This window comes from Oncorhynchus keta, chromosome 35 (assembly GCF_023373465.1).
Source record: "Oncorhynchus keta strain PuntledgeMale-10-30-2019 chromosome 35, Oket_V2, whole genome shotgun sequence".
NCBI classification, from domain to species: domain Eukaryota; kingdom Metazoa; phylum Chordata; class Actinopteri; order Salmoniformes; family Salmonidae; genus Oncorhynchus; species Oncorhynchus keta.
Window position 1 is genome coordinate 42,716,767 of NC_068455.1, and position 24,096 is coordinate 42,740,862.

Sequence of the window (24,096 nt, forward strand, 5' to 3'; positions counted from 1 at the left end):
ACTGACATGCCCAAAGTAAACTGCCTGTTGCTCAGGCCCTAAAGCCAGAATATGCATGTAATTGGTTTTTAGGGTGGTGCTAAAGTGATCTTCAGAAGTAAACAGCGGCGTTTGAGAGTCATGATAGCTTGCAGTGATGACGCAAGAAATTAAAGCTGAAAAAAGAAAGCTGGGACCCTTTGGATGACAAATAAGAGGAAGATTTTCAAAAAGTAAATGAATATTTCATTGCTATTTGTGAATTTATGAAACCTGTGCCGGTGTAAAAATATTTAGATGTGGGGCGCCGTCCTCAAACAATCGCATGGCATGCTTTCGCTGTAATGGTTCAAAGGGCTTTATTGGGATGTTTACATTGCCAAAGTAAGTGATATAGACAAGAAACAAAAGAGAAATAAAAATGTACTGTTAACATTGCACTCACAAAAGTTTTTAAATAATATAGATATTTTAAATGTTATTATTGGCTGTGCTGGGAAATCATAGTCAAACCACAGTTGGATCACCTGCTACTGTCCTCCCTTCGACTTGTGACGACCCTCCCACTTTGTCTGACGAATTCTTTCTCTTTGCTTTTGTTTTCCTTTATAGGATGTCAGGGGCGGAGCTGGGAGGGTCGTCAGTGAAATGGGACACACCTGGGCTCGGGTGTGTCCCGGGGATAAATACACTGAGGAGACTCTCCATGCAGACTCACTGTTGGTGTTTGGGTGTGCCATTTTGTGGCTTGTTTGTTTTTGCACCTCGCAACAACCCTGATTATTACCATCTATGCACACAACCACTCACTCACATTACTGATCACACACACACACCATTGTTAATTGTATATAGTTTACTTTAATTAATAAATATATTTGTGTTATTCCTTGATCTCTGCATTGTCTCCCTTTTTGTTATGGGCTACTAGCTGATTTGTAACAAGTGGGGACCCCGACCGGGATAATAAAGTTGGTTCCTAGACATTTTGGTATATAGTATTTTGCTGCATTATGATGGGATAATATTCATTGCATAGTCTTATACGGGTTCGTATAGTGCCTTAGAGACGTATCAGTTATTTTGGTTGTCCGGTGATGTCATCAAACGATGCGTTGCCTGGAGAAGTATGCCAGTAGGCCTAATACTAGTGTCGTTGAACTAACTGGTAAGTGTATTTTGTTTGGTTGAAAATGTAGAGTTAATGTTTGATACTCTGTAGACTCTGTAGATGCTTTGTTTGCATCTTTTGTTCTCTTTTTTTAGTTGCGCTGTTTGGTAGGCCCGGTGTTGGTTGCCTTTTTTTGTTGTTGTAAACTTGCCACTGTGGAGGTTGGTTGTGTGCTGTGTAACATTGGTTAGTTTCCAGGCCCCTGCCCAACTCTTGCTCTACTCGCTGTTGGGACATCGGTCCTAGGAGGTGAGTACAATCTGATGTGTACCTCAGTGGGAGATAGGCTTGGCGACGTGTTCTACATTGGAATACGTTGGCCATGTTTTTTTGTTATTTTTGTATGGTGTCCGTGGACTGAGTGGTTGTCTTGGGGGCACATCTGTGGCTTGGGGGAATCCGCTAGCATGCTGTGAGGTTTTTCCATGCTAGCGGGCTACAGTGCTTAATTACCCACTGCGAATCTGCACAGAGATTAGGGTTGAGTTATTGTAGGATTTGGGAAAGCTCTTTAATGTATCTCATCTCTCTCCTGTGGTGCCCAGTGTGATTGGTGTTTCTCTTGTTGTGTGTCTGGTGTGCTCAGCAGAGGGGAGTAGTTACTTGTGATGATGGAGTCTAACGTAGACGAGTTCATTCGCATTCCATCAGAGGAACGGTTAGAATTATGTACCAAAGCACGGCTGTTAAAGATCGCTGAACACCACAAGGTTGAAATTAGTGATAAACATCTAAAAAATGATAGGTTGAAATTGAAGGCCAATCTGACGGAGTGGTATACTAGAAGTTACCCCTGGGGCAGTCTCACCTCCCCAGCTGTCTTCCCGTTTCGCCTCAATGGCCGCTCAGTCTGTTGGCCCTAGTAGTCTTCCATTCGAACAGCAGAAAGAACTGCTTCTGTTACAGCCAGAGCATGAACAAGCAAAACTGGAGCATGATCGTGTTAAGTATGAAAGGGAATTAGAATTTAAACAGGATTTGGAGCGTGCTAACATCAAGCTGCGACAAAAGCGGCTAGAATTGGTTAGGGAAGGAAAGCTCTCGGGAGAGTTGCTTTGGGAAGGTGACCCTGATTTACCTAGGGGTCGCTACCTCACGCTCTTGACCCGGACACGTTTGATATTGTTGGAAACTTATGGCTGTTGACAAAATATTATGAGAATGACCATGAGACGTTATTTTCGTTGTTTGAGCGTGTTGCTGATGCTAGGACTTGACCTAATTATGATCGTACTATAATGTTGCAGTGTGTATTGACTGGTAAAGCGCAGGAAGCATATTCAGCTCTTGGCGTAGCTGACAGTGTCAGCTATGATAAGGTTAAAATGGCTGTTACAGATTTACGAATAGGTTCCTGAGGCTTACTGCCAACCATTTAGAATTTTAAAAAGGCTGATAGACTCATGTTGAGTTTGTGCAAGAGTTGTTTATCTTCACAGTTTATTCGCAGATTTTCCGCCTCTGCGGTTATGACTTTCCAGGGGCTGTGTGATCTGATTATGCTAGAGCAATTTAAGGACACAATCATTGATTGTGTGGCCACGTACATTAACGAACGGTTTTGGCGGATGGGTATGTTTTGACTCACAAAACTAGCTTTTTTCAGATCCCCGTATTCAGAGTGAGTGGGGGGTGTTCAGTGAGATTTGGGAATCGCCCACTGAGACACTCTGGTTTAGGGGCAGAGCTTCATTGATCTAGGGTTGAGCCTGGCTCCCGTGGCAAAGCTTACTTCAGTCAAGAGTGTCACTACTGTCATGGTTCAGGTAATTGGAAAAACAAATGTCCTGTTCTCAGGGCTAAGGGTAAATTCAGTACTCACGCTAACATTTACAGTGCTAGTTCTACATCCGTTCGCTCCGTTTCATGCCCAGGGGCATGTGAAAGTCCCAATTGACCCAGATTGTTTACCTTTCGTTACGGAAGGTTTTCTGTCTCTTAAGAAGTAACGACCCAGTGTCAGTGAAGATAATAATAATAATATAATATATGCCATTTAGCTGACGCTTTTATCCAAAGCGACTTACAGTCATGTGTGCATACATTCTACGTATGGGTGGTCCCAGGAATCGAACCCACTACCCTGGCGTTACAAGCACCATGCTCTACCAACTGAGCCACAGAAGGACCACAGGATCCTGAGGGACACAGGTGCCTCTGAGTTGTTTGTGTTAGTCTGTGTTACCCTTCTCTGCTGAGACTGAGTCTGGGAATAACTTGGTTGGTGAGCGTGTATGGCCTGTCGTGTCGCCACCTCTAGTGGTTTCCTCTACACCTTCGTTCCCGATGAGAGCGTGCAGAGTTTCCCCAGAGGTGTCCTCTGCGTGCGCAGTGATGCGTTCCATGAACCGTGGCGACCTGGTCACTGCGCCGGCTAATGATAATTTTAAAGAAATCTGTCAATACTTTCCCTGTTATCCCGTTACCTGTGCCCCGCTCTGATCTAATCAAGGAGCAGAGGACTGACAACACTTTAGAGTCACATGACTGGTCACTGTGTATTTTGTGTTCTGTGTTGTCCTGTAGTTTCTGTTTTCTGTTCCCTGCTGTTCTCGTTTTTTTCTTTGCTCTTGAAGGTTGCTTCTTGTGTGCAAAGGTTGCTGAGGTCTGGGGAGGACAAGGTTGGCTGGGGCAGTGGTATAGTGCTAACCAGTACAGTATGTTGTACTGACCTCTACCCTGTGTATTGTATGCAACTGTGCTCTGCTGTGATGTCCAAAAACGTGAAACATGAGAATGACATTCATATCCATAGTTTTGCATCTGTGTAGTACAGATCAGGAACCCATGATTTGAATGCTGTTACTGGGTGTAAATCCAATATACTGTAGTTCAATAACTCACGGTGCCATGTCATAGCTGACACCCCATTCTTTCTGCAGACATCTCTGAATCTTAATTCAGAGCAGATGTTTAACAGAGTTTTTGGAAACGTGGCATAAAAACCTTAGGGAGATTTTACAGTAATTCCACTACGAAAGTTTGCATCTGCACATTTGTTCCACTAAATTCATTTTGGTACATTTTTCAGTGGAAATATGTCAAATTAGTCCTTGTGCGTAGAGTTATGACTTGTTAAACTTTGAAATCAATGGGGTTTGTTTGGCATACATTTTAACATTTAAGAAATGTAGTCAAAGCGTAATTATGTTACCGGGGAATTGCTCAGCAGCTAAAGATGCATGCAATATATCAGGCATAGTTATTGCGCGTCTCTAGGCAACTTGATTGGCAGCTCGCAGCAAAAATAAACAATTTGTTGCGTTTTTCTTAATTAGTTGAATGCACCGCTTAGTACATAGAACCGTGGTTATTTGTGAATAACCTTATTAGCTGTTGGGACAAATGGAGCGCGGTAAATGCGCATCTTGAAATGTTTTTTTGCATCCGAATTTGTCTCTAGACTGAACGTTGAGCTATTACCGACCGACCCCATCCCTGAAAGCTAAGACTCTCAGGAAGATGTACGCGTAATCTGTGTACACCTGCAACCCTAACTATGCAGGACTTTGTAGATGGGAGAGTAATACATCTGCATAGAATAACTGAGGGAATTTAGTTGATTTTCCACAAACGATCATACATCAAATACGTTGTAGTTGTCACATGCGCCGAATACGTAGACCTTACAGTAAAATACTTACTTACAAGCGCTTAACCAACAACGCGATCATGGCCCTGTATAGTACTGTGCATTGCCGTGAATTCGTTTGACTTGGACTGTGAAGAGACCCCTGGTGGCATGTCTTGTGGGGTATGGATGGGTGTGAGCTGTAAGTCATTTAACATACAGACAATCTGGAATTTCACAACTAGATGAGAAGCAACCCTAAACCAGGCAAATCTGGCATGCATGTGATGTTAGCTCTGTATGTGCAGTCAAGGGTTAAGGCATTCTGCTCTGTTGAGCAAGCTGTAGCTTTGCTAGGTCTTAACTCTTGATCAAGACTAAGTTCCATTACATTTAGTTCCATTACACTTAGTGCCATCAAAGTATTCAGACCCCTTGACTTTCCACAATAGCCTTATTCTAAAATGTATTAAACCCCCCCATCCCATAATGACAAAGCAAAAACAGGTTTAGAAATGTTTGCTAATTTATTGAAATATCACATTTACATAAGTATTCAGACCAGTCACTCAGTACTGTGTTGAAGCACCTTTGGTAGCGATTACAGCCTTGAGTATGACGCTACAAGCTTGGTACACTTGTATTTGTGGAGTTCCTCAAGTTCTGGCAGGTTGGATGGGGAGCTTTGCTGCATAGCGATTTTCAGGTCTCTCCAGAGATGTTTGATCGGGTTCAAGTCCAGGCTCTTGCTGTGTCAGTCAAGGACATTCAGAGACTTGTCACAAAGCCACTCCTGTGTTGTCTTGGCTGTGTGCTTAGGGTCGTTGTCCTGTTTGAAGGCGTACGTTTTCCCCAGTCAGGTCCTGAGCAGGTTTGTCAAGGAGCTCTGTACTTTGCTCCATTCATTATTCACGCAATCCTGACTTGTCTCCCAGTCCCTGCCACTGAAAAACATCCCCACAGCATGCTTCACCGTAGGGATGTTGCCAGGTTTCCTCCAGATGTGACACTTGGCATTCAGGTCAAAGAGTTTAATCTTGGTTTCATCAGACCAGAGAATCTTGTTTCTCATGGTCTTCGAGTCTTTAGCTGCCTTTTGGCAAACTCCAAGCAGGCTGTCATGTGCCTTTTGAGGACATTCAGAGGCTTGCCCCGAAGTCACTCCTGCGTTGTCTTGGCTGTGTGCATCAGGTCATTGTCCCGTTGGAAGGCGTAACCTTAAATTAAGAAAATAGTGGCTTCTGTCTGGCCACTCTACCACAAAGGCCTAATTGGTAGAGTGCTGCAGAGATGGTTGTACTTCTGGAAGGTTCTTCCATCCACACAGAAGAACCCCGAAGCTCCTTAAGAGTGACCATTGGGTTCTTGGTCCCCTCCCTGACCCTTCTCCCCTGATTGCGCAGTTTGGCTGGGCAGCCAGCTCTAGGAAGAGTCTTGGTGGTTCCAAACAGCTTCCATTTAAGAAAAATGGAAGCCACTGTGTTTTTGGGGACCTTCAATGTTGCAGAAATATTTTTGTACCCTTCCCCAAATCTGTGTCTCGGCCCTCTACGGACAACTCCTTCGACCTCATGGCTTGGTTTATGCTCTGAGATGCACTGTCAACTGTGGGACTTTTATATAGACAGGTGTTTGTTTACCTTTCCAAATCATGTCCAATCAATTGAATTTACCACAGGTGGACTCCAAGTTGAAGAAACATTTCAAGGATGATCAATGGGAGCAGGATGCACCTGAGATCAATTTTGAGTCTCATAGAAAAAGGTCTGAATACTTATGCAATTAAGGTATTCCTGTTTTTTATTTATAAAAAACAGTTTTCACTTTACCCAAAAGCGGTTAAACATAAATCTGCACAGCTCGGCATCACTGTCAACAAAGCAGCATGATGAGTTGTTCAGAAACATACAACATCCTTTTCTATCAAATATATTCGAATTTTAAAACCAGTTTTCATTGAGAAGGCAGTTAGTGTTTTTATCTAAATCAATAACTTTTGAATGTGAAAACACAGAATACTATTCTACGTGTTTAACCCCACGTCACTTTGGTTTTAGCCGACTTTGGCTTACGCCCGGGAGGCAGCCCGTTTCGAAAACTAATGCAATCAACGCTAATCAATCAAATGTAGAGCCGGGGCATTAATCGAATCCCCTCCTTGATGATTGACAATATCCATAACCAATCCTTGCGTTCACGAGCTGACAGATGTCCCAATAGCTGAATAGCATGACGGTGAGGGGCGGATCATATAATTCAACGAGAGGAAGGGATGGGATTTGTCTTTGTGTTGACATATTGATTGCGGCAATCTAGAGGTACAGTAATACTTGTATGCATGTTGTTATGTTTTACTTTTCAACTCACGGCCCCAATATTGGCTGTATAGTGAAATGCGATGTTATAGCGTAGCTACTAACGTGATTGGAGTGCAATGTTTTCACTGGTAGTTGCTAGCCAACACACAGACACTTAGTTGCTGCTGAGTGAGACTCATTGTTAGCCTGCTAGCTAGCGTTAGCTACCGTAGTTAAATTGATGAGCTCGTGAACCCTATGTATGCAGTACAACAGGAATAATATACTAGTCAGACAACACCCACGACGCTGATCGTTGACCTTGTTAAGTCATAGAAGCAAAGTTGGCTAACTAGTTTTTAACGACGTCAGAGGGTTTTATAATATAGATAGGTAGCTTGCAGTATGGTTTAGCCAGGCAGATAGCTAGCTTGTTAGCTCCAAGAACTGGCTGACTGTCCGACATGTTTTCTTACGAAACCATCGAAAAGGCTGTTAATACGAACCAAGTAGTTGGCCTATATACTAATGGTTAATCTCCACATATTTGAAATACAATAGCAAAAAATTAAGTAACTAGTTAGACGTCGCTAACTGATAGCTGTGTAACTAGCTCATTATTCATTACTAACTCCTAGTCACCTACTCCTAGTTAGCCAATAAACCAGGTGTGTATTCATTACGGCGATTCTTTTGCAAAACTTGTCTCGAACGAAACGGGGAGCGACCTACCTGAATTTGTCCAATATAAACTCTCGTTTTAGTAGCAAAACATTTAGGTGTTCAACTGTTTCGACTGATTAACGTTACCCCAGGACTGATTGTGTAGCTGCCTGGCTTGGTGGACTTTACTGTTTTTCATGACCATATTTCTGATTCTGTCTTTTATTTCTTAGTGTTTGAATGGATAATACCAGGTCCACGGAGAAATGGGTAAAGCAAGACAAGGTTATTGTGGAGCCCTCTTACATTTGTCATCTGTCAACGCATCTAGTTGGTGCACTTCTAATGCATCCTCAACTTTAAGTATAGCTTGGTTCATGTATTTAGTTAGCTGTTGTGGAGTTGTAAGAACTCATTTCCATATTTTGACATCATGATATACTATCCATATAGAAAGTGAGAGTGCATTAATTGTACAGAAGGTTATGAAACCTTGAATACATAAACATTCAGTTTTTCTAAATGGTAGTTGAGCTGGTAAACTAGCTACAATATTTCTCTCTGTACTATATAACTGGTGTTTCTTAGTTATGTTGATATTTTTTTCCTGGCTGTTGTAGCATTTTTTTTTTTCTCTTTATGAACAGCAATTCATTGTAATCTTATTTAATATTTGCCAAATACAGACTTTTTGCTAATATTCAATATCATAGCTTTTTATTGTTTTTGACCACAATGGATCAGTATTGTGAAAAAACTAACTCTGGTCATCCTAGATTATCATATCACAGACAACTCTAGAGCGGCGAATGGATTTGGCTGATGTCGATTTTGGTTTTGGTTTTTCAAGGAGAGGCCTCTATCTTCCTCCATAATGCTGTCGAGTAAGAAGTCAGACGCAGGTTCATCTTCCTCTGCCGCTTCCACCTCCTTGGCGCCAGGGGGAGCTGAGCGGTCCCTTGAGGCCCAGGTTCCTGCCCAGATGGGGGCCCCTCCCTTGGCCCCAGGCGCCGTGGAGATCAAAAAGAAGGAGCGGGCCTCTCCGAGTGGGGAACCTGGTGGGCCCCCGCAGCCCCACCTCCTTGGCCCCGGGGGGGTGGACCTGGACACGGCCGAGGGTCGCAGGACAAGCCGCCGCAAGCGATCAAAAGTAACAACCTATAATACATGTCCACCCATCTTAGCGAGACATGACCATTTGCTTCATCTTAGGTGAGCCGGAACGTGGTTTTAATGGAGCGTTTATTGTGCCTCTTGTTGCAGGTGGAGTACCGCGAGATGGACGAGAGCCTGGCCAATCTGTCTGAGGACGAATACTACTCTGAGGAGGAGCGCAATGCCAAGGCGGAGAAGGAGCGCAAGCAGGTGATCCCGCCACCGGCGCCGCCCATGGAGGAGGAGGTGGACAGCGAGCCCGAGGAGCCCTCTGGTGAGTGTGAGTTGGACTGTGCGAAAGTGCGTGCCTGCGAGCGCAAATGTAACATTGGGTAGCGAAGTGTGTGTGTGTGTGTGTGTGTGTGTGTGTGTGTGTGTGTGTGTGTGTGTGTGTGTGTGTGTGTGTGTGTGTGTGTGTGTGTGTGTGTGTGTGTGTCAGGACGGGTGTTGAGGGTGGCGTGTTTGGTTTTCCAGGTGTGGAGGGAGCTGCGTTCCAGAGCCGCCTGCCCCATGATCGCATGACCTCCCAGGAGGCCGCCTGCTTCCCGGACATCATCAGCGGGCCCCAGCAGACGCAGAAAGTGTTCCTGTACATCCGCAACCGCACAGTGAGAGCACACCTACTTCATTAACAAGCCTTGCTTAGTTCTGGAGAAGATTGTACATTTGGATTTGGCTCTGAAATTTTGGCAAATTATTTGTTTCAGCTCCAACTTTGGCTTGATAACCCGAAAATCCAGCTAACCTTTGAAGCCACAACACAACAACTTGAAGCGCCATACAACAGTGATACAGTGCTGGTGCACAGGATACACAGTTACCTGGAGAGACACGGCCTCATCAACTTTGGCATCTACAAGAGAGTCAAGCCTTTACCAAGTGAGTACATTAGCCTTTTACTATCTGCCTTATATACTATAGTAACTGCATGTACAATGCTTATGCTCACATTTTAGATATGGGCATTTCCATGTAAAAAAAAGCCCCAAGAGCTGTTCATAGGAGCACATCAAATTTGGTGTCAAATTAAATCTGAGTCTGTTTTTTATTTTTTTATTACAGTGTATATACAGAAGAAAGTGGGTCTTACAAAACAACTAGCAGAAAAGGTCTTAAATGCTATTAGTAATGCATCAAAACACTGTTGAAGTAAAGACCCCTGCAAACTAATATCAACGTTTCATTTTTGCTGAAATTATTATCCTTCTGTAAGTTTAAGAAATATTACCTATTGCCTTGTCATTCTGTTACCAAAACCCCACATATCTTTAAACTCCCCCACGCAGTCTTTGTAATGCTATTTTTATTTTTAATTTTTATTATCACTATGTCTAATAAATCAGTTTATTTAATGAAAATAACTTTGAAATATATTTGTAATCATTTATTTCCTCCAATCTGATTGTGTGGGCGTTAGGGCATACGGTTGAATATTTTAACACAAGCCCTGATTGGCTGATTGGATGATCTAGAGCCCACCTCCTTTCCCATATGAACAGTCATTGTTCTATTATATTCGGGTCACATTGTGGTGTCATGATTTGGGACAAAAGTTCCATCCCACCTGAACAGGCTGAAATTGCAGGCATTTGTTTTTAAACCATTTTTACACAAAGTGTGACCTTGTAGTGTCAAAATATTATGAGGGACTATAGTGAAAGTTCACAGAAGTAACAAGTGAAGAAATTATGTGGACAATTTGGGAGTTTAAGAAACAAACATGCATGTAAATAATTTTCTCAATGAGACATTAAATAAGAACAATACAATCATAGCAATTTCAAATGAACATCGAAATGAAAACCCTTATTTTAGTCTATTAGTATTCTACCAATTATTTATAGTATTTTTACTGATAAAGATGTGGTTTATGATTTTAAGTGACCACAACCAAATTGGTAATATAATGAGTAGTAGAATGACTGCAACTGAATTGGCTACAATGGGAATTCATAGTAGTCACAAACCACAGTTGGAACACCTGCTACTGTCTTGCCTCCCACTGGCATACTGTTATGTTCAGCTAATAATAGTTTTATTTTTCTTTCTGTCGCATGCTGGTCAAAGCATGAGTGTTAAAACAGCCTGGACAACCCTTCCCTCTCTCTCTCCCTGTCCCTCTCTCTCTCCAGTTAATGTCACCTGTCTCAACCCTTACTGACACTTACCCATGAGTCCCCTCTTTCCATTTACTGTAACCAACGATCTCCCCCACTGAGCACCGGACGTCCATGGACGCTGAAAAGTAGTTGGAATTTGGTCAGTCCAAATTGGAAGCAATTGTAGATGCCTGTTTCACAAGTTTGGTCAGCACATTAAAGAAAAGTTGAGTAGAGTATAGGGCAGTAAAATACAGTACTGAACAGAGTCTAGTACAGCACAATGGAGTACAGTATACTTTACTGTACTTACTGTACCTAACTACTGTGCTGTTCTCTAATGTGATGTCCAAACTTGTGAAAAATATATAAATAACCTATGATTGGTACTGAGTATTTCCTGACCATCCAAATTTGGTCTTGTTTGGGTGCCATGCTCATTAGAATAATAGCCTAACATGCAAAGGAGGATATTACATTTGTCTACCTCTGTTACCCTATTCAGGATACATCACAATGAAGGGAATGACATTAATTTATATTTATGCATTTTTGTATAGCACAGATCAGGTACCCATGATGTCATTCTGTTACCACCTCACTTACTGTAGTTCAATAACCAAAATAGATTTGTTGAACCTCGAGGTGTCTTATCATAGCTGACACCCCATTCTTTCTGCAGACATAATTGAATCTTAATTCGGAGTAGATATTTACGAGCTTTTGGAAAACATGGTCAAACAAAAAATTGGAGGGAGATTTGGACCGTCACTCTGTTACCAAACTTTACATCTGCACTCTTCGAGTAAAATTTTATGTGGAAATTGTTAAAACTTGTCCTTTTGCGTAGAGTTGTATGGTTTGTTAAACTTGGAAATTAATGTTTTTGGTTTGGCATACATTTTAAAGTGACAAATCTGAGTCATTCTGTTACTGTGGAATTGCCCATCTGAGCAAGGTTAACACACCACTTGTTTGCGTATACAGGTATTTGCCAAAGCTACCAGTAATTGACCAAAGTTTCACAAGTCTTTGGTAATTTTGATAATTAACAGGTAATCTATGGCAATCCCTATGGTAACTTTGGTCATATTTTAATAACTAAAAATGTGTTCATTATATAGCATAAGTTCAGAAATCTGCTTTTTCAAATACATTCCTTAATCCATTATTTTCTTCAATAGAGTGATGGGTGTGCAACAATGGTTCTTTCACATAAAATACATTGGTGTAACACATTAGGCAGAAAATAGTTACATTTTCATCCGGTGACAACAGAAGTTCAATGCTATTTTGTCTGGCAGCCACACAAGTATATGAACTTACAATCAAAAAGCAAAGTCATTTTTGCGGAATCTATGTAAATGTCCTCTCTCTGTCAACTGCATTTATTTTCAGCAAACTTAACATGTGTAAATATTTGTATGAACATAAGATTTGACAACTTAGACATAAACTGAACAAGTTCCACAGACATGTGACTAACAGAAATTGAATAATGTGTCCCTGAACAAAGGGGGGGTCAAAATCAAGTCAGTCAGTATCTGGTGTGGCCACCAGCTGCATTAACTACTGCATTGCATCTCCTCCTCATGGACTGCACCAGATTTGCCAGTTCTTTCTGTGAGATGTTACCCCACTATTCCACCAAGGCACCTGTAAGTTCATTGACATTTCTGGTGGGAATGGCCATAGCCCTCACCCTCTGCTCCAACAGGTCCCAGGCGTGCTCAATGGGATTTAGATCCGGGCTCTTCACTGGCAATGGCAGAACACTGACATTCCTGTCTTGCAGGAAATCACGCACAGAACAAGCTGTATGGTTGGTTGCATTGTCATGCTGGAGGGTCATGTCAGGTCGCTCCAGACTACAGGCCTCGGTGTAACGCTCATTCCTTCAACGATAAACGCGAATCCGACCATCATCCCTGGTGAGACAAAACCGCGACTTGTAAGTGAAGAGCACTTTTTGCCAGTCCTGTCTGGTCCAGCGACGTTGGGTTTGTGCCCATAGGTGACGTTGTTGCCGGTGATGTCTGGTGAGGACCTGCCTTACAACCGGCCTACAAGCCCTCAGTCCAGCCTATTGCGGACAGTCTGAGCACTGATGGAGGGATTGTGCATTTCTGGTGTAACTCGGGCAGTTGTTGTTGCCATCCTGTACCTGTCCCGCAGATGTGATGTTCGGTTGTATCGATCCTGTGCAGGTGTTGTTACACGTGGTCTGTCACTGCGAGGACGATCAGCTGTCCGTCCTGTCTCCCTGTAGCGCTGTCTTAGGCGTCTCACAGTACGGACATTGCAATTTATTGCCCTGGCCACATCTGTAGTCCTCATGCCTCCTTGCAGCATGCCTAAGGCACTTTCACGCAGATGAGCAGGGACCCTGGGCATCTTTCTTTTAGTGTTTTTCAGAGTCAGTAGAAAGTCCTCCAGGGTTCTAAGTTTTCATAACTGTCTCTGGACCGAGTCCCCGTGCTAACAAGGTAAAAATCTGTCGTTCTGCCCCTGAACAAGGCAGTTAACCCACAGTTCCCCGTTAAGCCGTCATTGTAAATAAGGACAAATTCTTAATTGACTTGCCTAGTTAAAGGTTCAATAACCTACATTCTTTATCATTTTTTATCTTGCATTTTACCAGAGAAAAGTAGGCTAAACCGAGAATTTCCAGAGGAAAAGCACCTTCACATCAGTCGGAGCACTGTCTCCTGATAGAATGTTCCTTCGTGAATTCTCATCTGAGTGGAGAAGTGCAACTGAAGAAAAAAAGCATCTAATCAACAGTGGCATTATTTTTAATTATAAAATGGGTTGTTTGGATCCTGGATGCTGATTGGTTAATAGCAAGGAGTTATAATAATTTGGGGGTTCAACTCTAAACCTCATGGGACTCAACATAATTTGTTTTTATCGATGTGTCAAAATAGCTGGTTATGTGATTGTTAATCACTCTAGTTCCCCTGTGTCAATGTAGCAAAGAAGACAGGCAAGGTGATCATCATCGGAGGGGGTGTGTCTGGGCTGGCGGCCGCGCGGCAGTTGCAGAGTTTCGGCATGGATGTGACAGTACTGGAGGCCAGGGTGGGTCAATAGCGCATCACACATCGATACAAGCCCAAGTTCATTGGAGCACGCTGTAGCGAAACACATTGAAAACCAACATTTTTCTTATTGGACAAGGTGAGAAATGACATCTGTGTTGTTCCATTTTGTGACAATTGAACACGACCTACGTCTAACCTTCAGCTAATACAGTGATACTGACCAGTAATGCAACATTTTGGCCTGGTGGAACAGCTAATGGTTAGGATTTTCCTCTTTGTTGTGGTAATTTGGTTATTGTTTCCTCAGGACCGTGTTGGGGGGAGAGTGGCCACGTTCCGGAAGGGCAACTATGTGGCTGATCTGGGGGCCATGGTGGTGACAGGACTGGGTAAAGCATTCATTCATAGACACACACAATTACACACACGTACAGCCAGTGCCAGTGGTAATGAACATTACACGGAAGTGAAAATAAATTCCTGTGCCGTCTTGTCAAATCCCCAGTTCTATAACCCTGATAACTTTCCTATCCTGTCCCAATAAAAATAACTTTCATCCCATGCTCATTTTAACATGCCCAAATCAGAAGTAACTTCCACCGTTAGCTGCTCGTCTGTCTCTCCCCCGCGCCTTCCCTACGCTGCATTTGATCCATGTGCTCTCTGTGTGTGTGTCCATAGCAACGGCTCCACTTGGACGAGAGAGAGCAATTTTCCATTGCCTGCTCAGCTGAAGGGCCTATTTTATTTATATATTGTGATTGAAAACAGAAGAACATGTGTTCCTGTTGGAGGGGCAGGGGGGGTAAAATCATGTCCTTCTAAAACTGCTTATAACACACAACTCAGTTTAAAAGTATTCCTGTATTGCCCGTTCCTGTGGGCTGTTAATCCTCTCCCAAACTTGGCTCTAGAATTTCACTCCAGTTCCTGTAGGAATCTCGCTGGACCCACAAGACCCATGGGAGTCCTGTTCCTATGTCAACCTCTAATGTACATGATTTGAAAGCCACTTTGAACAGTAATTTCAAATGGGCCTGCTATGACAGCTTCTCACCAGCAGAGGGTGGTGTTGACCATGTAAATGTAGTCTGGGCCCATATGAGCCAAGTGTCTGAGTAGGAGTGCTGATCTAGGATCTGTCCATAAACATGTCTTCATTATGACCTAAAAGGCCAAACTGATCCTATATCAGCACTCCTGCTAAGACGCCCTGATCAATGTTGTCTGAAGAAATAGGACTGGACAGGCAAATTACGATTTATCACTTTTCTTTGTTTTATGGAAGACTGTAAAAATGACAATTTAATATGAAACCGTGAGATTCCACAAATGTGTTTCAAATGATACCAAGTTTGGTCATATTCATATTTTTTTATCACATTCAATATATGCAAGAAAAAAATCTACACTATCTATCCAGCCAGGCTGTTAGAACTACAATTAATGTCATAGTTTAACATTGCTACCTAATATAGCTTATGTGATATTGTGGGCATAGTCTATAGATTCTATGGCTGTAGGCCTATATCCTGATGTTCTATCTGGTGTGTTCTAGGAGGGAATCCCATGGCGGTGGTCAGCAAGCAGGTTAACATGGAGCTAGCCAAGATCAAACAGAAGTGTCCTCTGTACGAAGCCAATGGTCAAGCTGTGAGTGTTGCATCGCTAGCTATTTGGGCCATTCACTTAGTTTGAGTTATGAGGTTTAGGCCACACACTCCATATAATGCCAATGCACTGCAGTAGAGTGAAATGCTTGTAGAACATTATAACAAAATGAATTGTCGTATTACTTTGGTGTCTCGTGCAAGCACGCTCGACTTTGAAGTGAATGTAACCACAAATGTAACCTACAACCATTGTACTGTATGTAGACATTTATTTTGTTTCCCCCAATGTTAACTCTCTGCGTTTTTGTTATTTACCTCTTGTGCTGAAGATGTTTAGATTTCATCCAGCACACCACTATGTGCTGTGTTAGCGGGGCCCTTACTTTGTCCACGGGGCTGCTTGTTTCCGCGGAACGCGAGCAAAGTGCAGGGTGGATTCAGTTAACCACTTAGCAGGGTGGATTCAGTTAGCCGCTTAGCCTAGCGTGTCATCAACAGCAGCTCTGCCCTCTCTTTGTTGAGGCCAGACTGTCCCAATGTAATACCGTTAGACTGGAAATAACCAGCCACGTTCTCTTCAAACTATTATTTTCTCCCTCTGTCATGCAGCGGTAGGATGTTTGGGGTTATTTTCAGGCCAGGGTCATATTCATTAGGGCCAAACATTGAAAAACGTTTTTCAACGCAAAAACGGAAATGATCTCTTCTTATTGGACAAGTTGAGTTAGTCCCTACCTGTCTCAGTCCATTTTTATTTTGTTTGGTGCCTTATGAAAATGACCCTGTTCAGAGGTGGTAGTCAGGGATAGGGCAGCTGGTCACTCTCCACACAGCGCAACTGATTTCCTTTTCTGCAGGGGAAGCTAATCAGGTGTCCTTTTTCAAGTGTGGTTACATCTGTTTAACATTTTAAAGGAAAGAGTCACACATTTTGAATCATATGACACGACATACCTGGCTGTATTTCTGCCTGAGAGTGCAGCGAAAAGCTCAAACACATGAACATATGAAATGACCCCGGGAATCGAGAGAACAACATTGCTCAAGAGATGCACAAATAAACCCATTTAAAAAAAAAAAAAAAAAAATTATATTGTAAGTTTGTTTATTTAATTTGTTAATTCTCTCCCCTCTCGACCCCCTACCGTGTTTATCATCTGGTGGACTGCTAAAGGGTGAACGATGCACAAGCGTATGTATTGCTTTACTACATGATAACATTGTTCACCTATTGTTAATAATTAATGTTCAATCTGATGTCGGTACACATTGAAGTAGACTGTAATAGAACTGGGTCTGTCCTTGTGTCCTGAAAGGCACCTGTCTGTCGAAGCCTTGTAGTCAGCAATATCTTTTTTCCCCACTCCCCCAAGAGGTATATTTCTCTTGGTCACGTCTCTAATGGTCGAGGAAGCGATTCCTTTCTAAATTGGATTGCTCTTCCTTTTGACTGCATGTTCATGAATAACATGAAATGCTATAATCACATTGTTCATTATTAATATTTCAATGGTTGACCTAATCATCAGGTGCCCAAGGAGAAGGACGAAATGGTGGAGCAGGAGTTCAACCGTCTGCTGGAGGCCACCTCCTACCTCAGCCACCAGCTGGACTTCAACTTCCTCAACAACAAGCCTGTGTCCTTGGGACAGGCCCTGGAGGTGGTCATTCAGTAAGTGTTTGGCCCTTTGTCCAGGCATATGCAGGGCTTGGCAACTTGCACAAATTCTGAGGCAATGGTTGTATTTAGTTTTTAATTAAAAAAAAAAAATATCCCTCTTTCTCAATGGCACATATCAATTCTTAGGTGTTCTTTTGACTGGTAACTTCCAATAGGTTGCAGGAGAAACATGTGAAAGATGAGCAGATAGAGCACTGGAAGAAGATAGTCAAGACCCAAGAGGATCTCAAGGAGCTGTTGAACAAGGTGACCATGAGTACCACTGTATCTGAGGTCAAAAATAACAAAAGTAGCTTTAATGTAGATCCCTGTAGATGTACTCTTTTCCCTCCTTTAATCTGTTTTCTCCTCTTGTCTATCTACCTTTCTCTCTTCCCCCTCATTCTCTCAGATGGTGGGTACCAAGGAGAGGGTCAAGGAGCTTCATCAGCAGCACAAGGAGGCCAGTGCGGTCAAGCCCCCCAGAGACATCACTGCCGAGTTCCTGGTCAAGAGCAAGCACCGCGACCTCTCTGCACTCTGCAAGGTGAGGCTATTCGTGCTCTGTTACACCACCCTACTGTAGAGGCAGAGGATAGGTTTCTTCCATTTTTCCCCAGACCTCAAGTGGACTCCTGATGTGGTTTAAGCATGGTTGTGGCCTTAGAACATCTTAAAACAGATTTGATAGGGCCCTACTTGTTCCATACGAATAGCTTCAAGCTGCAAGCAGTTAATGGCACATTACTTTGATTACTTTCCCGTTTGCTTATTTGTTTTTCCAAAACAAACTTAATTCTTGTACCGTGTGGTACTTCCTCCAGACTCTCACACAATGTGAATAAGCCATACATATAACAGCTGGAGTCATTAGCTGGAGCATCACCTATTTCTAGCCTCCAGACACAATTGGATTCAATTAAAGGTGTTCTCAATGTATGTGTTTTCAATTCAACCATTTTTGGGCAATTATCAGAGTGTTTTCCAGGGCCTAAAACGAACACCTGCCAAATGTGGGTAAGATGTCTATTTCAGCTTCCCGGGTGGTTCAGTGGTTTAGGGCACTGCATTGCAGCGCTAGCTGTGCCACCAGAGACTCTGGGTTCGCGCCCAGGCTTGGCCTAGCGTCGTCCGGGTTAGGGAGGGTTTGGCTGGTAGGGATATCCTTGTCTCATCGCGCACCAGTGACTCCTGTGGCAAGCCGGGCGCAGTGCACACTGACCAGGTCGGTTTCCTCCGACACATTGGTGCTGCTGGCTTCTGGGTTGGATGCGCGCTGTGTTAAGAAGCAGTGCGGCTTGGTTGGGTTGTGTTTCGGAGGACGCATGCCTTCGTCTCTCCCGAGCCCGTACGGGAGGTGTAGTGATGAGACAAGATAGTAATTACTAACAATTGGATACCACGAAATTGGCAGGTGGTCAGGGCTCCACGGTGTGTGCAATTCACTCGCATTTGTGAATAGAAATGGTCAAGTAGGATCTGTGTACCGCTGTTGATGGCATTACAATCAACGAATAAAATAAATGTTACTCAGATTTCCAAAATAATTGTGGTCGCTATAGTAAGTATCTCTTCCATTCAAATCTTCATTTGAGTAAACTTATTAGGGGGAAATACAGGGCTTAATGATTATAGCCGACTTTCTGCCACAGTATGAGCTTAGGGCAAACCATGTTAATATAGTAAATGGGTGGATTGGATTTGGGTCATTTAAAGGGATACTTCGGGATTTTGGCAATTTCCCCAAAGTCAGATGAACTCGTGGATGTGTTTTTAAATTATTATTTTTATCTCTGCTTGCAGTTTGAAGGAAGTTGCTAACTAGTGCTAGTGCAATTGCTAACTAGCGGTCCACTAGCATGCTAGTAGATACCCATAGACCTGATAACCGTAGTTAGCATCGGCTCCCAAACTACCTCTAACTTCTTTCCTACTGGACACGGAGACATAAAAATGGTATTCACGAGTTCATCTGACTCTGGGGAATGTGTCCCGATGTGTCCCTTTACGCCAAGGAGACAGAAGTGTACTTGAGACCATAGGGGCACATCCTAACTTTGACTTAAATCTAATTTTCACCAAGTTTCCCATTGACGTCAATGCACGACTAAGTGAAAATTCGACATAAGTAGAGCTAAGGATGTGCCTCAGAGACAAAAAAAATGGTAAACGCGACGGTTTCTGCAGCATGTGTTTGAGTGGTCTAATGCTTTGCCTGTGTGTATCATTAAAGGCAGTACAGCATCACTTTCAGTGCAGATAAAGCTCCACCTCAAGTGTATTTTTGGGAAGCAAGTTTAAACACAGCTGCTGTCTGAACTCGAGTCGTCTTTTGGTCGACTGCCTCCTGAAAAGGCACTTCTAAGGCTTGACTTAGCCTGGTCTGTCTGTCTGGAAATGGTGTGTGCGCGCACACACACACACACACACAGAGTGTGGCTAGAACAGGGTCGGGGAGGCCTTGGGAAGGTGGGTGTCAATGGCTGCAGGGGTAGGTGATGAAACCTGGACAGGGTGACTCAGTCCATTAAACTGAGTGGGCTGATGTCCTTCTTACTTTACTTTAAACCTTCTTGTGTGCACAAATAGCTGTACTCCAGTGTTTCCCGTTCTATTGCTCAGGTTGGCCCTGGCCCCCATGTCTGAAACCAGTCGACTTCAAATGGTTTCCTGAATGCTCCATTGGCGGCCTTTATGTCTTGCCAAGAAAAATAAATGCGCTCTCCTCGTTTTGTACCTTTACCACTTTTTTCCGCAATTGGTAGTTAGTCTTGTCCCAATTGCTGCAACTCCCGTACTGACTCGGGAGAGGCGAAGGTCGAGCCATGCGTCCTCCAACACAACCCTGCCAAGCCGCACTGCTTCTTGACACACTACTCGCTTAACACGGAAGCCAGCCGCAACAATGTACAACTGCCGACCGAAGTTAGCTTGCAGGTGCCCGGCCCGCCTACAAGGAGTCGCTAGAGCGCGATGAGACGACGAGGCCCCATGTCTCAGTGTTAAACTCCTTTCTCTTCCCCTCTCCTGTAGGAGTATGATGAGCTGGTGGAGTCGCAGGTCAAACTGGAGGAGAAGCTTCAGGAACTGGAGGCCAACCCACCCAGGTAACACTTGAACACCTTCGCTCCGCTGTAAAGCGCTGCTGTTGTGCTATTCTTTAAGCATGTGGGTGTGCTCTAGCCTGGGTGCCAGTCTGTCTCGGCTCATTCTTATGGAAATGTCATGGTAATGTTTAGCTTGTCAATGACAATGGAGTAGGCAAAAGTACAAACAGATCTGGGACCAGGCTAGATGTGCTCGCATCCGTCTGTTCTTTTTTTTTACACCCTTCTGCCGATCTCTCCACAGTGACGTGTACTTATCGTCCCGGGACAGGCAGATCCTTGACTGGCACTTTGCCAACTTGGAATTTGCCAATGCCACATCCCTCTCTACTCTCTCACTCAAGCACTGGGACCAGGTACACTCACTCACTCATTACTCACTTAGGTCCAGTATGTAGCTTTGTAGTTGATCTGACCAAATTCACATAGAATGTGAGTTCTATATCTATCATCCTCAATGAAAGCCACTCTGATATGTGGTGGATCCATTCTATGTGTAATACTTCTATGTTTCTCATCCTTAAGTTTCGCCTTTGCGTCTTGCTTTCGGTTTTGTACACCAGCTTCAAGTAGCTGAAAAATATTATTTTTGGTTATTGATAGTACTTAGACCCATTTGACTTTTTACATATTTTATGTTACAGCCTTGTTCTAAAATGGATTAAATTGTGTGTTGTTTTTTTCCTTTGTCAATCTACACAGAATACCCAATAATGACAAAGGAAAATCAGTTTGTAGAAATTATAGCAAAAAAAAAAAACGGATATCACATTTGCATAATTATTCAGACTATTTACTCAGTACTTTGTTGAAGAACGTTTGGCAGTGATTACAGCCTTGAGTCTTCTTGGGTATGACGCTACACTCTTGGCACATCTGTATCAAGGAGTCCGTGGACCTGAGCGTTCTGAAGCAGGTTTTCATCAACGACCGCTCTGTAATTTGCTCTGTTCATCTTTCCCTCGATCCTGACTAGTCTCCCAGTCCCTGCCGCTGAAAAACATCCCCACAGCATGCTGCAAGGTTTCCTCCAGACGGGAAGCTTGGCATTCAGGCCAAAGAGTTCAGTCTTTGTTTCATCAGACCAGGGAATCTTGTTTCTCACGGTCTGAGTCCTTTACGTGCCTTTTGGCAAACCCCAAGTGGCCTGTCATATGCCTTTTACTGAGGATTGGCTTTTGTCTGGTCACTCTACCATAAAGACCTTATTGGTGGAGTGCTGCTGAGATGGTTGTCCTTCTGGAAGGTTCTCCGATCTCCACAGAGGAACTCTGGAGCTCTGTCAGAGTGACCCATCGGGTTCTTGGTCACCTCCCTGACCAAGGCCCTTCTCCCCCGATTACTCAGTTCGGCTGGGCGGCCAGCTCTAGGAAAAGTCGTTTGGTGGTTCCAAACTTCTTCCATTTAAGAATGATGGAGGCCACTGTGTTCTTGGGGACCTTCAATGGTGCAGAAATGTTTTGGTACCCTTCCCCAGATCTGCGCCTAGGCACAATCCCATCTTGGAGCTCTACGGACAATTCCTTCGACCTCATGGCTTGGTTTTTGCTAAAACGTGCACTTTCAACTGTGGAACCGTGTATAGACTGTATCCAGGCTGTATCACTACCGTTTGTGAATGGGAGTCCCATAGGGCACAATTTGGCCCAGTGTCGTCCGGGTTTGGCTGGTTTAGGCCATCATTGTAAATAAGAATTAGTTCTTAACCGACTTGCCTAGTTAAATATGATTCTTAGCAACCAGGTAATGGTAGATTGATTTGTATATATTGCTGTGATGGTCATGGAATTTTGGATAATGGTTGTTTTGTCAGCCAAATGACCACGTTTACCCTAAGAACCATTTGAAAAGCAAAAAAAAAATGTAGATTTTCTCTTCCGCTCCTGACTGCATGTGCAGAAACGTGATGATCTATGTTTACTAGCCAAGCTTGTAGCCAAGCTGACAGATAGCAAAGGGAATAGCTATATCAAGTCAGTGTTCCCTGTTTTTGGAAAGCGATTTGGGTGCATGCAATTCATGATACTTGTTTGCCACAACACATTGCTGAAACAAGGGGCAACAAAGTTTCATCACGTTGTGAGGAGTCCATGTTACTGCTGAAACGGACTCATGTGCACTTGACTGAAGCCATCCAGGCATTCAAAGAGACATCTGTTTGTTCTACAACACACAATTCTTAAACTGTCTAGTTTTGTCTGTCCTTGTATTGATTGTTAGATGATAACCAGGCTTACTTTTATTTTACTGTTTATCAAATCAAAATGGATTTGTCACATGGGCCGAATACAACCGGATTTAACCTTACTATAAAATGCTTACGTAGAAGCTCTTAAACAGCAAAATTGAAGAAATAGAGTTCATAAAATATTTACTCAATCAACTAAAGGAAGACACTTAAATGTTGTAAGTAACACAATATAATAACAATAACGGGGCTATATACAGGGGCTACTGGTACTGAGTCAATGTGCAGGGGTAGAGGTTAGTCGAGGTAATTTGTACATATAGGTAGGGGTAAAGTGACTGCATTAAAAATAATATATTTTACAATTATTTATTACAAAAAACACAAGGAAGGGGTAACATTAACGTATTAGAACATGAAGGACAAAGAATACAGAATCAAGACACTAATAATAGACAGTGCTCAGCAGTGTTAAAAACAAAGGGGGGGGTGTCAATGTAAATTGTTCAGCAGTCTTATGGCTTGGGGGTAGAAGCAGTTAAGGAGCCTTTTGGACCTAGACGTGGGGCTCCGGTACCACTTGCCATGCGGTAGCGGAGAGAAAAGTCTGACTTGGGTGACTGGAATCTTTGACAATTTTTGGGGTCCTCGATGACCGGAAGCTTGGCCCCAGTGATGTACTGGGCTGTACACACAACCCTCTGTAGTGCCTTACGGTCAGATGCTGAGCAGTTGTCATACCAGGTGGTGATGAAACTGCGCCAGCCCTACCACTATTTTGTCGTCAGCAAACTTAATGATGGTGTTTGAGTCGTGCTTGGCCATGCAGTCGTGGGTGAACAGGGAATACAGGAAGGGACTAGGCACGCACCCTTGAAGGGCCCCAGTCTTGAGGATCAGCATGGCAGATGTGTTGTTGCCTACCCTTACCACCTGTAGGCGGCCCGTCAGGAAGTCCAGGATCCAGTTGCAGAGGGAGGTGTTTAGTTCCAGGGTCCTTAGTTTAGTGATGTGCTTTGTGGGCACTATGGTGTTGAACACTGAGCTGTAGTCAATGTATAGCATTCTCACATAGGTGTTCCTTCTGTCCAGGTGGAAAAGGGCAGTGTGGAGTGTGGTTGTGTCATCGGTGGATATGTTGGGGCAGTATGCAAATTCAAATCAAATCAAATGTTATTTGTCACATACACATGGTTAGCAGATGTTAATGCGAGTGTAGCGAAATGCTTGTGCTTCTAGTTCCGACAATGCAGTAATAACTAACAATTCCAAAACTACTGTCTTATACACAGTGTAAGGCGATAAAGAATATGTACATAAGGATATATGAATGAGTGATGGTACAGAGCAGCATAGGCAAGATACAGTAGATGGTATCGAGTACAGTATATACATGAGATGAGTATGTAAACAAAGTGGCATAGTTAAAGTGGCTAGTGATACATGTATTACATAAGGATGCAGTCGATGATATATTACATAAGGATGCAGTCGATGATATAGAGTACAGTATATACGTATGCATATGAGATGAATAATGTAGGGTAAG

General features: G+C 43.2%; 1 protein-coding gene across 6 annotated transcripts in view; it reads left to right on the plus strand.

Annotated features, from left to right (window-relative positions):
• The first annotated feature begins 6,934 nt into the window (after positions 1 to 6,934).
• The window catches only part of LOC118368525 (lysine-specific histone demethylase 1A-like), a 31,471-nt gene continuing 14,309 nt past the window's right edge, over positions 6,935 to 24,096 (plus strand). Inside the window, exons 1-15 of one of the 6 annotated variants that reach the window (XM_052497055.1) lie at positions 6,935 to 7,039; positions 7,915 to 7,966; positions 8,532 to 8,831; positions 8,942 to 9,116; positions 9,311 to 9,444; positions 9,544 to 9,715; positions 13,910 to 14,016; positions 14,287 to 14,368; positions 15,538 to 15,632; positions 16,767 to 16,784; positions 17,122 to 17,264; positions 17,429 to 17,519; positions 17,665 to 17,799; positions 20,286 to 20,359; positions 20,604 to 20,715. In XM_052497055.1, coding sequence (XP_052353015.1) covers positions 7,922 to 7,966; positions 8,532 to 8,831; positions 8,942 to 9,116; positions 9,311 to 9,444; positions 9,544 to 9,715; positions 13,910 to 14,016; positions 14,287 to 14,368; positions 15,538 to 15,632; positions 16,767 to 16,784; positions 17,122 to 17,264; positions 17,429 to 17,519; positions 17,665 to 17,799; positions 20,286 to 20,359; positions 20,604 to 20,715 — 1,683 coding nt within the window. In that variant the 5' untranslated portion in view covers positions 6,935 to 7,039; positions 7,915 to 7,921. The remainder of the gene's footprint in view (positions 7,040 to 7,914; positions 7,967 to 8,531; positions 8,832 to 8,941; positions 9,117 to 9,310; positions 9,445 to 9,543; positions 9,716 to 13,909; positions 14,017 to 14,286; positions 14,369 to 15,537; positions 15,633 to 16,766; positions 16,785 to 17,121; positions 17,265 to 17,428; positions 17,520 to 17,664; positions 17,800 to 20,285; positions 20,360 to 20,603; positions 20,716 to 24,096) is intronic. The other 5 variants (XM_052497056.1, XM_052497057.1, XM_035752686.2 and 2 more) reach the window with 5 other exon arrangements.